The sequence below is a fragment of the Cydia fagiglandana genome, chromosome 13, assembly GCF_963556715.1.
Source record: "Cydia fagiglandana chromosome 13, ilCydFagi1.1, whole genome shotgun sequence".
Lineage (NCBI taxonomy): Eukaryota > Metazoa > Arthropoda > Insecta > Lepidoptera > Tortricidae > Cydia > Cydia fagiglandana.
In genome coordinates this window covers 18,180,559-18,197,663 of record NC_085944.1, presented here as the reverse complement: position 1 = coordinate 18,197,663, position 17,105 = coordinate 18,180,559, and the positions used below count along the sequence as shown (strand labels likewise).

The window sequence follows — 17,105 nt, the reverse complement described above, 5'->3', positions numbered from 1 at the left end:
ATTATTTAACCTTTTTCCATTTACTTGACATTTTATTTAAAATTATTATGACTGACAAGCGAATGTCATATTTGTCAAATAAATTTCTTACTATTTTGTTGAGGCAAACCGATTTTTAGTGTATTTGTAGTGCAAGTTTTATACTTAAATCAAAATGGGTTTGACACCAGAACAGAAGAAGGCAAAAAAAGAAGCCCTGAAACTAGCCAAACTTGCGGCAGAGGAAGAAAAGCGTAAACAACTAAAAAAGAACGAACTTCAGCGCGAAATCGCATCACAATTGAAGAACAGAGATGCCTTGGATCGACAGTATAGAGCACTCATGGCCAAGATCAAAGAACCAGAGTTCCGGAAAGAGATGGAAATCATGTGGCGCACTTTTGAACGAGCTTACGATAAAAAAGACCAGCTAATATCACATATAACAAATTTAATTAACCTAGCTGATGATCAGTTTCAACGCACGGTATCTAGCTTCTGTGATACTATAGACACTATGATCAACAAATTCTTAACAGAGTTGGAGGAGATGACGGAGCAAAATAACATAAATACGGCGAATCTGTTAAAAAGTGGTGAGCAGGAGGCAGATGATATCATGAAAGATCACAACACGGCTGAAACACATTTGCAGCTTTTGTTATATGCTGCTAATAAAGAGACTGACTTCCAAGCGTGGACGAAACGTGGAGAGAATTTAGTGAAAGAAGACGAAGAGCGCACAAGGTACGCTAACGAAAGAGAAAATTTACGTTCGTACTTAGAAAACAGTTACAATAATATGTGGGATTCTTACAAGGCAGTGCTCAAAACATATGTAAGTGAAACTGCTGAGAATCAGAAGCATGTTCGTAAATTGCGTCGTAAAGAAAATACAATGGCTGATGTGATAGCATCGCAAGGTAAGAGGATAGCCAATAGTGATGGTATATTGAGGCGCCTGCGTACGGAGTTAGCGGCATATGAATCAGGGACGAAGCAAGCTGTTTTTAGAGACAGGCGAGATAGGCACCGTGCCGCCTGCCATAAGCTGAAACAGCGAATGATCAACGGAGTTAATCTCGACACGAAGCTATTAGCTGTACTGGTAAGCGCCTCAGACAGCACCTTAGAATGGCTTGAAGCAGCTCATAAGAAAGGCGAAAAAATTTTACGCATGGCGGCTTTATGCAGAAAATTCGAGACGCAACGAGAGAAGGTTCTTCCTTACGGAACGGAACAACCTCATTCCCCGACACAGACAGTTCGCAAGCAACATTCAGATGATTCACTGGTGATAAAAGCTATTTCTACTACATGCGGCATGACGAGAATGTGGCAGCGCATAGCCAAAGCTGAAATGACTAAACGTGCCTTAATGCGCGAGAGAGAATTATTGCTACAGGAGAACGACATGATTGAGAAGAAATTGAAGAGTCTTAAGAGACAGAATATTGAACCGAAGACAGGAGAATGTCTTTGTAATAAAAAAAATCAGAAAAAGGAAGTGTCCCATCCAGTTGCGGTTGAAGGAGCGTTGGAAGCGGCTAAAATAATGAAATTTAATGCCCAATATAAATGATTATATTTTTATTGAATAAATCTGCCGTTAACAATGTGTTCGTGTTATTGGTCACGATTCTCTCATGAGCATTGTTAACGTTTTTCCGGCTTTGCTGGTGACACCGTGCTGGATTTATACACAGTGGTCCATAGTATATTTCTAATTACTAATTTTTTATTTCATCTTAGGTATTTAGAAATTGAAATTTCGAAATTGCAATCTGGTTTCATTTCACATGTTAGTATATGTAGGTAGAGTCTGTGTGGAAAGAGAAGAGTCGTAGAATGTATTGGATCCCATATATTTCACGATTCTTCTCTTTCCGCACGGAATCTATACATTTATTGTAAGTTGTAACTTTGTGAAAACAAACTTTTTAGCTAGCGACGTTGCGATTTGAAACTTTAAGGCTATATAAACGTAATATTATGCGTAATAAATTAACAATTCTTGAATCAAAAACGCAATAAATTATGCCAAATTTTACTGAACAACATTTAACTCTTACTCCTAGAGCTTAATTTTGACTCAAAACTAAAACTATTTTAGAATACTTAGTTCAGAAATGTATTTTAAAAATTGTCTGCTCATGATGTATGAGCTAGGTTTCACGTTAGGTTTGTTTTCGCATGTCGCAACGGTACGAAATCCTCGAGAGGCGCAAACGATGCCACTTTGACCTTACCCACTTCTGTCGAGTATTCACATCGGAAACGCGAGAGCGGGCGCGCCTAAGTATTCAGGAAAACCATGGGGAAACCAGGATCTAAAATATCTATACACTAGTTTATTGTTAAGGCAATAAGGTTGTGTACACATATTTTTGCCTGCATTTTTAGGGTTCCGTACCCAAAGGGTAAAACGGGACCCTATTACTAAGACTCCGCTGTCCGTCCGTCCGTCTGTCACCAGGCTGTATCTCACGAAGCGTGATAGACAGTTGAAATTTCACAGATAATACGTACCTAACTATTTCTGTTGCCGTTATAACAACAAATACTAAAAATACGGAACCCTCGGTGAGGGAGTCCGACTCGCACTTGTCCGGTTTTTTTATTCAATGCTAACTGCCATGTCAAACATAATGTCTGACTTGAAAAAAAAACACTGGATAAAATTTGGAAAATGGCAAAAGCACTACAAGTATACTTAGCAATAATAAGCAATATGCCTTTGTGAGCGTTGTAGTACCGTAAGTGTCACTAAGTATTGCTAAAGTACGAATTACTGGTTTTCTGTTTTTCGATTTATTTGGGACAAAAACAGGTTTATGCACAGAATTGTACTCTATACAAGTGATAATAAAGCGTGAGACTAAGAACATCGTATTTGGTAATTTGGTAATATGACGCTGTTTGAAGTTTCGACTTTGATTTGACATATTTTCAATGCAGACGCGAACATATGCAAATTCTTTTACGGTGCGCGCTGTGAAGTTGTGGAACGAGTTGCCCCTGTCGCTCAGGCGGTCCCAGTCTGTGGTGTCACTCAAGGCTAATCTGAAGAAGCTTTGGCTTTCCAATCAGCGTGATCTGGTTAAGTACTAACCTTTATTTCTACTTTAAACTTGTATATATATATTATATATATTGTATTGTATTGTATGTATGCTAGTATGTATTTTATATATTTTATTCGATAATATTATTTACTTATGCCAGGCTAAAAAAAAAAAAAATATTATTATTTATGTATTTTATGAGTTGACAATACGTTAGTTTACTTTTTCTAAATATTACTGTACATCCCGTAAGTTTGTCTATCTGACCTGACTGGAGTTTTCCTCTCATCTAATCGAAGGTTAGCTGGAAGAGATCCCTTATAGGGATAAGTTCGCCTTTGTACTTCCATTACTGTAATTTATTTTTGTAAACCTGTGTTGTGTACAATAAAGTGATTACTACTACTACTATACTACTACTTTTATACCTATAAATTGAGGAGCGCACATAATACTGGTTCGCATTAATCGAGCTTGAACCTACTCTCGGTAGGCGATGCGACTCACACCCATGAACTTGTGGTTACGGTAATAAACGTTAGCGACCAATATAGTTAAAATAAATACCTTAAGAGCCTAAGGTAGACCTAGCCTAAGCAGCCTAAAGATTAAAATGGCACCATGAAGCAAGGGATCCCTACGATGGTAATAGTACATTTCGATGCTAGTGCGGAAGGTATGTCATTACTACACGAGTACCGAGATATCTTGCCACGAGCCGCAGGCGAGTGGCAAGACTCGGGACGAGTGAAGAATGACATTTCCGCACGTGTATAGAATTTTAATACAGTTGCGAAAAAATAAGAAAAACATTGTTAATCGTACACTAAACAAAAGTGGTAACAGTGACAGCTCGGTTAGACGTCGTCTTTAAGTATATTATATCTATGGGCGTTTGGCAGCTATTCCGTTCCATTCAGTCAACTTATTAAGAACGGAATTTTCAATATTGAATATTAAAAAATAAACGTGTTATAATGATGAAGAGGTAAGTAATTAAATATGAAATATGTAATATTTTTCGTATTCTTACATTAACGGTAGGTTTTTATGCTGATTACGACGTTTAAAGGAAACTAATATTAACACTCATCAATAAGTAGTCGTGAATTGGAACAAGTATAAATTTAAAAAAATTGGAAAAGTAAAAAGCACTAGTTCGAGATAACCAACTTTCCGCACGCTAAACAGCTACGTAAAGTAGCACTTTTTGAGCAACTAAGCTGTATTAAAAATACTTTTGCCAACCCTGATTTTTTATGAATTGCAACGTTAATAATGGGGTTTGGTCATCATAAAAGTAATTACTTCTAGCTATATCAGGACCCATTTGGGATAACAGGATAAGAGATAGGTACTGTCGCCATCAGATAATATATGAGCGCCCGCGGTACTCAAAAATATCTGAATACAGTAACGCCTTGACAATAGAGGCGTGTTTAGATTTTTCTGAGCACCTTGCCCGTTCAGATATATCTGATGGCGACTGTGCAATGACCAATGCTTTACATCGAGGTTGTATTACTCGCTCTGTGCCTACAGTGACTTGAGAGCAAAATTATATATTACTGCAAGCTTTTCAATTAAATGTTTAAAATATGAGTTTGTATAAGCTATAATTTTTAAGAAAAAAAAACCGACTTCCATGGGGGCCGATGAAAGATTATTGTAGATGGTACACTATGTAGAAAAGGAGGTAAAACTACCCACTTTTCTACTAGCATTTCGCTTCTGTATAATGGCTCCTCTACAGGATGGGCCAACGCCGGCCACTCCAAGGGACGCAGCCATGCGGTAGAATGAGATAGCAATATCACTTGCTCCCTCTAACGCATAAATGCGTCCCTTGGAGTGGCCGGCGTTGGCCCATCGTGAAGAGGAGCCATGAGGGTCGTAGTTCTAGCCTAACCTAACCCACTCCTCAGATAGCAGTTCGGTTCTGTGCGGATCGCAGTTCGAACCTAATCAAACCCACTTTTCAAGTAGCATTTCGTTTCTGTAAGGCTCGCAGTTCTAACCTAACCTAATCCTTGTTCGGTTCTGTGAGGATCGCAATTCAAACCTAACCTAACCCACTTAATGGCGCATGCCGTGCGGTGTACGGGGGTTTAAGCGGGAGGGGCTAGTAAGATTGGCATCATCGTACTTTATACCTACATTAATTTTATGATAGGTAATCATAGTTGTTTATTTAGTTAAGGTATCATAGTGGTTTTCTGGGTCAAGGTCCGGGTCCGAGTCCGGGTCCGAGTCCGGGTCCGAGTCCGGGTCCGAGTCCGGGTCCGAGTCCGGGTCCGAGTCCGGGTCCGAGACCGGGTCCGAGTCCGGGTCCGAGTCCGGGTCCGAGTCCGGGTCCGAGTCCGGGTCCGAGTCCGGGTCCGAGTCCGGGTCCGAGTCCGGGTCCGTGTCCGGGTCCGAGACCGGGTCCAAGTCCGGATCCGAGTCCGGGTCCGAGTCCGGTTCCGAGTCCGGGTCCGAATCCGGGTCCGAGTCCGGGTCCGAGTCCGGGTCCGAGTCCGGGTCCGAGACCGGGTCCGAGTCCGGGTCCGAGTCCGGGTCCGAGTCCGGGTCCGAGTCCGGGTCCGAGTCCGGGTCCGAGTCCGGGTCCGTGTCCGGGTCCGAGACCGGGTCCAAGTCCGGATCCGAGTCCGGGTCCGAGTCCGGTTCCGAGTCCGGGTCCGAATCCGGATCCGAGTCCGGGTCCGAACCGGATCCGGGTCCGAACCGGATCCGGGTATGAGTCCGAGTCCGGGTCCCAGTCCAAGTCAAAATCGAAATTCGTAATCACCAAACGTGTACCATGCATCATTGAAGAGTTCTGTTCTGGTCATCATCAGCAGTTCCACTTCATCAAATGCGACAGTTTTTAATGTAAATGCTTGATTTTATGATGAAAATACAAAAAAATCTATACGTATGCCTTTAATATTTGAGGAGTTCCCTCGATTCCTTATGGATCCCATCATCAGAACTCGAGCTTGACAAAAATGTGGCTTAAAAACTTATCTTGCTTAACGAACATAACGAAAAGGAAAAATCGCCAAACGTGAACTACGCGTCGTTTAAGAGTTCTGTTCTGATCATCATCAGCAGTTCCACTTCATCAAATGCAACAGTTTTTAATGAAAATGCTTGATTTTCTGATGTAAATACAAAAATCTCTATACGCATGCCTTTAAGATTTGAGGAGTTCCCTTGATTCCTCATGGATCCCATCATCAGAATTCGAGCTTGACAAAAATGTGGCTTAAAAACTCAACTTGCTTAACAAACATAACGAAGAGGACAAATCGCCAACCGTGAACTATGCGTCGTTAAAGAGTTCCGTTCTGATCATCATCAGCAGTTCCACTTCATCAAATGTCACTTTTTTGGGTGTACATGCTTGATTTGTTGATAAAAACCCAAAAATCACTATATGTATGCCTTTAAGATTTGAGGAGTTCCCTCGATTCCTCATGGATCCCATCATCAGAACTGGGTTTTGACAAAAACGGGACCAATCTGTATGCATATACATTCAATCAAAAAAAGAATTTTCAAAATCGATCTAGTAATGACGGAGATATGGAGTAACAAACATAAAAAAAAAATAAAAAAAATAAAAAAAAACATACAACCGAATTGATAACCTCCTTCTTTGAGATTTGGAAGTCGGTTAAAAAGACATTGAAAATAATAATCATGAACATTTGCCACTGTAATTGATCATAAAATATGCAGCTTCTTGTTAACCGACTTCCAAATCCCAAAGGAGGAGGTTATCAATTCGGTTGTATGTTTTTTTTTTTTTTTTTTTTATGTTTGTTACTCCATATCTCCGTCATTAAAGGACCGATTTTGAAAATTATTTTTTTGATTGTATGTATATGCATACAGATTGGTCCCGTTTTTGTCAAAATCCAGTTCTGATGATGGGATCTATGAGGAATCGACGGAACTCCTCAAATCTTAAAGGCATACATATGGTGATTTTTGTGTTTTTATCAACAAATCAAGCACATACATTCAAAAACGTGACATTTGATGAAGTGGTACTGCTGATGATGATCAGAACGGAACTCTTCAACGACGCATAGTTCACCTATGGCGATTTGTCCTCTTCGTTATGTTTGTTAAGCAAGTTAAGTTTTTAAGCCACAATTTTGTCAAGCTTGAGTTCTGATGATGGGATCCATGAGAAATCGAGGGAACTCCTCAAATTTTAAAGGCATGCGTATAGAGATTTTTGTATTTTCATCAGAAAATCAAGCATTTTCATTAAAAACTGTCGCATTTGATGAAGTGTTACTGCTGATGATGATCAGAACGGAACTCTTCAACGACGCATAGTTCACGTTTGGCGATTTGTCCTCTTCGTAATATTTAACACTTTAAACTCTCGCGTTTTGTACACATATTCAATTACACAAACGGGTCTACCGCGATATAATTTCATTGTTTTTACCTTTAATTCCGACGTTTCAGCTGAGTTGCATCAGCTGTGGTCACGGAAAGACTGACGTCCCAACAAAGGATGTCATTCCGTACCAGAATCCGGGTGTCTACAAGATAGAATGCAGTTGTGGAAGTGCGTACATTGGCCAAACAAAGCGCAGTATTCAAGAGAGGGTAAAGGAACACATAGCAGCTGTTAAAAATCGCCATGTAAACAAATCCGCAATAGCTGAGCACTTGCTGACAACAGGAACGAATCACTGGATTGAGCTACATAAACCCAAAGTCCTCTCCAACGAGCGACACTATTATCCGCGGATCGTGAGAGAGGCGATTGAAATCAAAAAACACCCTAAAAATTTCAATCGAGAGGACGGTTACAAATTATCGTCTACTTGGGGACCAGTGATTCAAATGTTGAAACCAGCAGATATATCTTCGGACCAGTGTACGGATACTGTGAGTGTTGTGTGTCGTGCCGTGGACAATAAACATTAAACTTTAACGGGTAGCTGCAATTTCTTTGTCTACCCCGAACATTTTTATAAACTAATTTCGGGTAGTTTAGTGTTGTTTTATTAATATCTCCGTTGACATTTGTTGGGACGTCAGTCTTTCCGTGACCACAGCTGATGCAACTCAGCTGAAACGTCGGAATTAAAGGTAAAAACAATGAAATTATATCGCGGTAGACCCGTTTGTGTAATTGAATATTCGTAATATTTGTTAAGCAAGTTTAGTTTTTAAGCCACATTTCTGTCAAGCTCGAGTTCTGATGATGGGATCCATAAGGAATCGAGGGAACTCCACAAATCTTAAAGGCATACGTATAGAATTTTTTGTATTTTCATCATAAAATCAAGAATTTACATTAAAAACTGTCACATTTGATGAAGTGGAACTGCTGATGATGATCAGAATAGAACTCTTCAACGACGCATAGTACATGTTTGGTGATATCGAAATTCGATTTTGACTTGGACTGGGACCAGGACTCATACCCGGATCCGGTTCGGACCCGGACTCGGACTCGGACTCGGACCCGGACCCGGACCCGGACTCGGACCCGGACTCGGATCCGGACTCGGACCCGGACTCGGACCCGGACTCGGACCCGGACTCGGACCCGGACTCGGACCCGGACCCGGACCTTGACCCGGAAAACCACTATGATACCTAAACTAAATAAACCACTATGATTACATTAATTACGTAGGTTGCCCTGAAAGTTTCGGGAATTGCATACTTAGGAACGTATATTTGACATGTGTTATACCTCTTTGTTACAAGCATAGTCTCATTATTCGAAAACACTGGCCACTTAGAAAAAAAAAAACAATGTTCTATTTTCAATTGTTTTTTAAAGTCGTTGAGTCGCTGGTGAAAATGGAGCTGTCCCGCGAAAGTTTTAGAGCAATGATTTATTATGACTTTAAAAGTGGATTAACACAACAACAATGTGGAGACCGATTGACTATTGCTTTTAGTAGTGAAGCACCTTCGAAGACGACAATATACAGGTGGTATTCGGAATTTCAACGTGGCCGTGTGTCTCTTGCGGATGACGTACGTGAGGGTCGACCGAAAACTGCCGTTACCGATCAAAACATCGATGTTGTTCGCCAACTGATAAAAGAAGATAGGCATGTTACATATCGGGAAATTCAGGAGACTTTAGGCATTGGAATGAGTCAGGTACAAGTTATTTTACAGCAAGAGTTGGGCGTGCGGAAGTTGTTTTCCCGGTGGATTCCTCACTTGTTATCTGACGACCAGAAAACGGTCCGTGTCAATTGGTGCCACAAAACCCTAAAAAGATTTAATGGAGGAAGCTCAACTGCCGTTTTTAGTATTGTGTCAGGTGACGAGTCATGGATTTACGCATATGAGCCTGAATCCAAAAACCAATCTCGAGTATGGGTTTACGAAGACGAGCCGAAGCCAACAAAAGTTGTTCGTTCTCGCAGCACGATCAAAAAAATGGTAGCCACGTTTGTCTCCAAATCGGGTCACGTGGCGACTATTGCTCTTGAAGATCGAAGAACTGTCAATGCCGATTGGTATATAGGCGTTTGTTTACCGATTGTTTTTGCTGAACTGCGAAAAAATAACCCTAACCGCCGTATTATACTACACCATGATAATGCCAGCCCTCATACTGCTCAGAAAACAAACGACTATCTGAAGGGCGAAAAAGTCGAATTACTGGACCATCCTCCGTACAGCCCCGACCTAAGTCCCAACGATTTTTTTACTTTCCCGAAAATAAAGAATCGGTTGCGTGGTCAGCGTTTTCAGACCGCGGAAGAAGCAGTCCACGCTTATAAAATGGCCATTTCGTCAGCCCCCAGTTCAGAGTTCAATAACTGTTTTGAAAACTGGTTTCAGAGAATGAAAAAGTGCATTAAACACAAAGGAGAATACTTTGAAAAACAATAAAAGTACTTTTATTTCATTTAAACGCGTATTTTTTCCAATTCCCGAAACTTTCAGGGCAACCTACGTACCTACCATAAAATGTGGGTATGATGATGCCAAACCCCTCCCGCTCAAACTCCCGTACACCGCACCGCATGCGCCGTTAAGTGGGTTAGGTTAGGTTTGAACTGCGATCCTCACAGAACCGAACAAAAGTGGGTTAGGTTTGGTTAGAACTGCGAGTCTTACAGAAACGAAATGCTACTAGAAAAGTGGGTTTGATTAGGTTCGAACTGCGATCCTCACAGAACCGAACTGCTATCAGAGAAGTGGGTTAGGTTAGGCTAGAACTACGACCCTTACGGAAACGAAATGCTACTAGAAAGTACTGGTTTTACCTCCTTTTCTACATAGTGCACCATCTACCATAATCTTTCACCGGGCCCCATAGAAGTCGGTTTTTTTTTTCTTAAAAATTATTAATTGTTATTATAGGTACATATTATTTTAAAGGTAAGGTAAATAAAGTTGCCTAAATAAAATATAAGTTTAAATGAATAAGTAAATAAAATTTATTGTTAACCAATACAGAACGTTATTGTTAACCAACACAGAACGTAACCTAGTTAGCGCCATGACACACAGAGTAGGTAGAGTTTATGGAGGGTAGAGGTAAGGAGAACACTCTTTTATGGGAGAATATGTCCAATTTATTGTGATAAATGGCTCTTTTTTTATCTATTTAACTAGAAAGCTATGCAAGAGTGCGGCATCTGTGGTCCAATTAGTCTGTGGTTTCAGAGCTACTTACATAACCGGTCGCTTCGCACGAAGATAATAGATGAAACGGGAGAAGAAGCCAATATAAAATACGGCGTACCGACTGGGTCAGTGTACGGCCCGGTCGGGTACATCATGCACGTGAACAGCATTAGCAACGTCGTGGAGCACTGCTCCACCTACATGTACGCGGACGACACGTGCCTGGTGTACGCCGACCGGGACGTCGCGCTCATGCGGGACAGGCTGCAGGCAGACTTTAACAACATTCTGAGGTGGGCACACGATAACGGTATTATACTGAATGTAGCAAAGACCAAGTGTATGTTGATAAAGTCTCCGTACCTCAAAATTCCCTGTGAACAATTCGGAATAGTAGGGCACACATATGAATGTTTGCACAATGACATGGTGTCGTGTAAGTGCAGTCGCCTTGAAATGGTCACTAACTATAAGTACTTGGGTTTAAATGTCGATAGTTGTTTTAACTGGAACCTCCATGTGGAGTCGGTGTGTAAAAAGTTAAGGTCTATATTATGCAAATTTATCAATTTAAAACCTATAGTAAATAAGGCGGTTCTATTTACACTGTACCACGCATTAGCAGATTCTGTGATAAGTTATGGATTAGTGGCATACGGTCGCACATTTAAAACTCAACTTGATAAGATCCTTAACTTACAACTTAGACTTGTTAAGATATTAGTAGATAAGAAAACTAAAGAAAAATGTAACAAGCACTATAACCAACTTTTTCAGAGCTGTAACATATTACCTGTTCACGAAAAACTTAAATATCTGTTAGCTGTCGAACAGTATATGTGTCCTAAATTTAAGATAGTAAAAATATACAACAGAAGTCTAAGAGCATCTACACGAAAACGATATGTCGAGCCACAAGCCTCCAATTATTACGGCCGAAGAACAAGGCAGTACCTAATACCGCGTATTTTTAATGTCATACCCCCCGAGCAAAATTTTTCAACAAAAACAATATTTAAGAAAAAAATTAGAAGTCTGTTATTAAATAGTTACGCTAATACAAGTTAGTCATATTTAGTTTAGTAATTAGCATAGTATTAAGCATGAAGGTATAAACATTTAGGTATAATTGGGTGTATTTCATTCGCCAACAAACTGCTTCGCAGTTTGGCGAAGTTTTGTAATAGTTTTAAGTGTTTTTTGTTTATTAGCAATAAATTAAAAAAAAAAAAAGAAGTTTTGTTAAAAAACTCAACATGTAACATCATTCCTATTACATCCCTATTAGGGCAGTACTCTCCTGTTCCACTATTTGATGCGCTTTGGTATGTAACAAAATTTTATAATTAATAACACAAATTATTCGTATATTCATCATGCCCTTATTGGGGTTAAATTAAATAACTCGCGAACAAGCGTTAACTATATTCAAGCGATTATTGAATAGATCTGACATTTAGCAAATACCTCTTTCCAACACGGTCCCATTGACATACGATTGTCTCATATTGTAGGTAAATCAAAGACGAGGATTTAATAATGACTAATAAGGATCCTCTGGCTTGCCTTAGCCGGTCGTCCAGGGCTATAACCGCGAAAATCGAAGTTCGCAAATTGCGGGCATCTTTCTCTGTCACTTTTATTATGCCGTCATTGGAGTAAAAGAGAAAAATCCCCGCAATTTGCGGATTCCGGTTTTCGCGGTAACCCCGCTGAGTAGAGTCGCGATAGCTACGTACTCGAGGGTAGATGTGGAAACTTAAGTGGCTATATGTTTAAAGTGCAGTGATACCTCTCTACTCTCAGTCCTTACACCGGTGTTGCTCTTGAGCCATCCTACATGTTGCTTTTTGTAATAGGGGCGTGTCACCGTCTATCGGATGTATATAATATCTACCGCTTTCATAGCACCCATCCAGTATTTAGTCAATTTTAGTGTCTTTATTTATTCAATGTCTCTGTCTCTAGCGTGAATAAATTAAATAGCATAGTTAAAAGATGCCATTATGGGAATAGCGGGTAGAACAAGGCTTGAACAATAAAATTACAATTGATGATCGATCGCGCCGATAAGGCTGTAATTTGTTGACAGAGCTTCTTCGAATACCAAAAACATGACTGATTATTGTGTTGCGACATTAAAATGACTGCTTGCATGCAACTTTTCCATCTGGCCGACTGGCTGGTCAATAAAATATAGGCATTATAAGCTAGGTGAGATGGGGGACCATTGGGCAATCGGGAGGCTCTGGCACCCCTTTGTAATAAGTCCTGATTTTGCAAAGGAGTGGCCGACTTGCCTAATGATCCCCTACCTTCCCTACTTACTTTTTTTTTCTTTATTAAGGGGCTTTTTCGATTGAACGAATATGTCACCCCATACTTACTTCTTAATTCGTTGCCTCTTGGTATCCCCCCCCCCCTTCGTTTACTAAAATTAGCTCAAACATATAAACAAAATAATACAAAGTTACAGTCATTTGTAAGATTAAGACGCCAATTTACAACGCAATGATACAAATTCAGAGCTTTGAATGAAACACATTGCGCGAAGTGTCGTGATGAGGATAATAGCTTCGCGCAAAGCACGAAGATTAAGTTCAACAAAATATAATTGTCTATTTCAGAAAACAATGTGTCTGTAGAGCTAGCTTTTCTAATTTAAATTGGCCTCGAAATTCATGACAATTAGGAGCACGAAAAAAAAAATTTTTTTTATGCCGATAAGTATGTTTTCCCCGTCTCTACTTACATATAAAACCTGCAAGATTCAAATGTATCTACTTACATACAAAACTTACAAAATTGAAAAATAAACCCGGCGAGTGCCTCGCAAATCTCGCGAGAGAATTACGCTCCATACAAAAAGCGCGTGGCCTCTGATGTCACATTTGCAAAGTAATCCACATCTTCAAGATAAAGTTTGGTTTTGCGAGCCATATTGGGCGTTTCATAATCCGGATAAGAATTGTTGATGGAGTCGCCATTGCCGGACACGGCAAGGAAGGAAGAGAAGAATGTAATCCAGCGGAGATGTGGATAATACAACAAATGCAATTGGATTGATTTCTGCACGTCTCCCCTCATCTCCGCCTCAGGGTAAGGCAGCCTAAAGGAAGGGACAAAGTCTGAGCCCACGTATGAAATCTGAACTGAACCCTAAAATTTGTCTGCTTAAGGAGTATGTTTCCAAGCATACAAATTTCAGGGTTCAGATTGTCATAATGCATACGTTGGCTCAGTTTGTCCCTGCCTCGCAATGAGGGGACTTAGCATGGTTGGGCTCCACTTACCTATACATGTGCACTAAATAAGCAGTTAATAAGATCTATAGCTTTCCTAACCATATTGGCTAGTGAAAGCATGTCATCCCGCGAATCAGGAAGTCCGTATCGTACGCTTGCAGATCTTTGACACGCTCCGAGATTTCGTATTGTCGAGATAACGATAACTCACGTAATATCCATATAGGATTTTGTTACGTTTGCATGAATGTCCTAAAAAGTACATATCATCGCCTACACTATTAAGGATGACTCACGCTAGACCGGGGCCAGGACTGAGCTGTGGGAAGCACCACGTGATCACCGATCAGCCGTCATAGAAAATTACATGTCGTGCCGGACGCCTCGGCCCGGCCACGCGGCAGCCGCGAATTTGTAGTATGTATGTATATATTTATTTTGATTTTTTACACATTTTAATGAAATGCAAATGCAATGAAAAATTCATACGGATAGTACTAGACTTTATTTCCGAGGGCAGACTTTAAAAGGTTAAAGTTGGCTCTATTGCCTAGATAATATTAAGGGTAATGACATTTTGACTAAAATAACAATATCTCCGTTCTGCAATGGGATTCCGCTTGGTCCCTATAGAACGAAATGAAGTACTTAGAAATACCTATCTAATGACCTAAATCTCATTTTGTTGGTTTTTGGACCAGGCCAGGCCTATGGAACTCTCCGCGCGAGCTCGGATTAATACCTACGAATCGGCTCCCGTTCACGGTAGATAGGCAAGCCAGTTGGTTGCCACACGCGCTCACGTACGCACGTCACCGCGCGCCGCACTGTCAATTTTTACGATAGTTACAAGCTACGTAGTTAGTAGGTGCCTACCTACTATTGAATTTCTTTAATTAAACATGTAGTGTTTATTATGTATGACAAATGTATAGTTTTAGATATCTATCTATTTGAAATAGGTAGCAATTTTTTAATTTCTTTTGGTAAATGTTTATTTTAACGACAGTAAGTTAACTTTACACCGGAAAGTGCCTACTCATTTTTGCTCTGGTTAACTTATAATTAATTACCTGTATTGATGGGGTTTCTATTATTTTTCTTTATAGTATAACATTAATCTCTATCTGGTTTTAAATTACACGAAGTTTTAAAACTAATTCTTACTGGGATTATTGCGCGGATTATAAAACGGCGTAAACACTGCGGTTACTGCAGGGACATATGACCTTTTAAAAAGACTATTTCGCAAACACTAACGCATAATTGGAATATTAGGTATAATTTAATATTTAGCTTTCCTTTTATTTCACTCCGCTGTTTACGTAGGTATTTATTTATCATTTCTAAGCGTCAGCAACCCTAGCGTTGTGCCGGTGCGCGCGGTGCGGGGAGCGGCGCGTTGAAGGTCACTCCATTGTATTTTTGTGTAGGTATCAAAACGGTAGGTATTTGCGTTTTGTTTGAGAGATAAGTATCTGTTCGTAAGAACTATTATATAATCTGTGACCAGGCTCCATACAAAATTGCCCATGGTCCTTTGTACGGCCTCGGTGGCGAGTCCGACTCGCACTTGTCTTGTTTTTCCTATATGTCAAACATCGTTATGTGAAGCTACGAGTTACGATCATGATAATATTGATAATACGTTTTGAGAACCATATAGGTACATCTAGGTTGGATCAATTAAGAATAATACCTAATAACCGAATAATGAGTATTAGGTACAATAAATAACAACACATACCTACGCCATCAACGGCACACATCATAATTGATCACCTGGTTAACCTTAATAACGATGATTTTTAATTATGCTTACGATATTCCTTAGTTTCTAGTGTTCGTTGACGCACCTTTTATCTAGGTAGCCTAACACAACGTGACACGGTTAAACAAGAATATACTTAAGTACATAGTTATTTTATTCAAAATACTTAGTATTTAGTTTTAAAATGAAAAAATTAGTTAAATCAAAGGGTTATTGATGAATCAGTAATGAGCTAAAAAGAATTTTCAAAAATGTCGCAAACAAAGCCGAGCGCGAAAACTAGTAGATCATAAAAAATAAATAATCATTTAATTCAGACAAGACTCATATAAGTGTTAAGGGGCCCACTGATGAACAGTCCGCCGGACGGTATCGGCCTGTTAGAACAAAATTTTGACAGTACCGAACAACTGACAGGCCGATACCGGCCGGCGGACTATTAATCAGTGGGCCCCTTTAGTAACAGGACTTAAATACTAATGTTGGAGTACAATTTTCATTAAAATCTATCATGCAAGACAATATATTACCTACTTAGAGCTACTAAGATAATACAATACCGGGTGAGCCATACATACACAAAAAAAATACTAAAATGTAAAATGTAGAATGTAGGTATACAGAAAATTCTATACAACGTATGTAAACAAAATATAGCCGGTAGTAAAATATAGATAATTCATATAATTATGGTAGTGTCATAATTATTTTCCAATCAAGGATTCGTCACCCACGCCTTGTGCGACCTATCGCACAATTAAAATAGAGTTCATGGTTATTCTATAATTGGCTGATGGTTAAAGAGTTTAAAAACACGCGTAGATTAGTTACGAAAAACTGTCAGAGGCGTTATTCAACACGGCTTTTTGACAGCTCGTGACATCGTTAGCATGTAATTTAATAACTTGGCAATTAAACTTCATGACCTTTTAGTGTTAAAGGAATCAAGAGTGAATTGACTTCAGGTTGAAAAACAAAATAGATTTACAGGCATTTTTTTGTTAAAAATAAAAACAGAAATAAAAAGGGCAAAATATTATGTAAAAACAAAAGTTACATTAATTTATGTATAAATAAGATCGCTTTATAGCGATAAGTCCGCCTGTTGTTACCTACTCATTTAAGTCCTGTTTTTTTTTTCTATTATGTACTTTTCTTTAGTAGTGCACAATAAAGAATTTTATTATTATTATTAATAACCTAAATAGGGTATATTATGATTTAATTATATTTAAACATTATGAAACCCAAAAGACCATTTAATACACATCTTTTTATATATTTCGGTGGTAAACACGGTGGCAGACCTAAGCCAAGTTTACGATTTTAGTGACTGTCATCACTAACGTATTGCCGACAAACAACTCACCGTTGACAAAAATGCTTATATGCTCGCTATTTCTCCAACTGTCATTAAACAAGTCGAAT

General features: G+C 39.4%; 1 protein-coding gene across 1 annotated transcript; it reads left to right on the top strand.

The window, feature by feature from the left end:
- The first annotated feature begins 98 nt into the window (after positions 1 to 98).
- On the top strand, positions 99 to 1,597 carry LOC134670372 (dynein regulatory complex subunit 2-like). The gene has a single exon (XM_063528194.1). It carries the CDS (start codon positions 155 to 157, stop codon positions 1,559 to 1,561), a length of 1,407 nt encoding a protein of 468 aa, XP_063384264.1. The 5' UTR covers positions 99 to 154; the 3' UTR covers positions 1,562 to 1,597.
- The last annotated feature ends 15,508 nt before the right edge of the window (positions 1,598 to 17,105 follow it).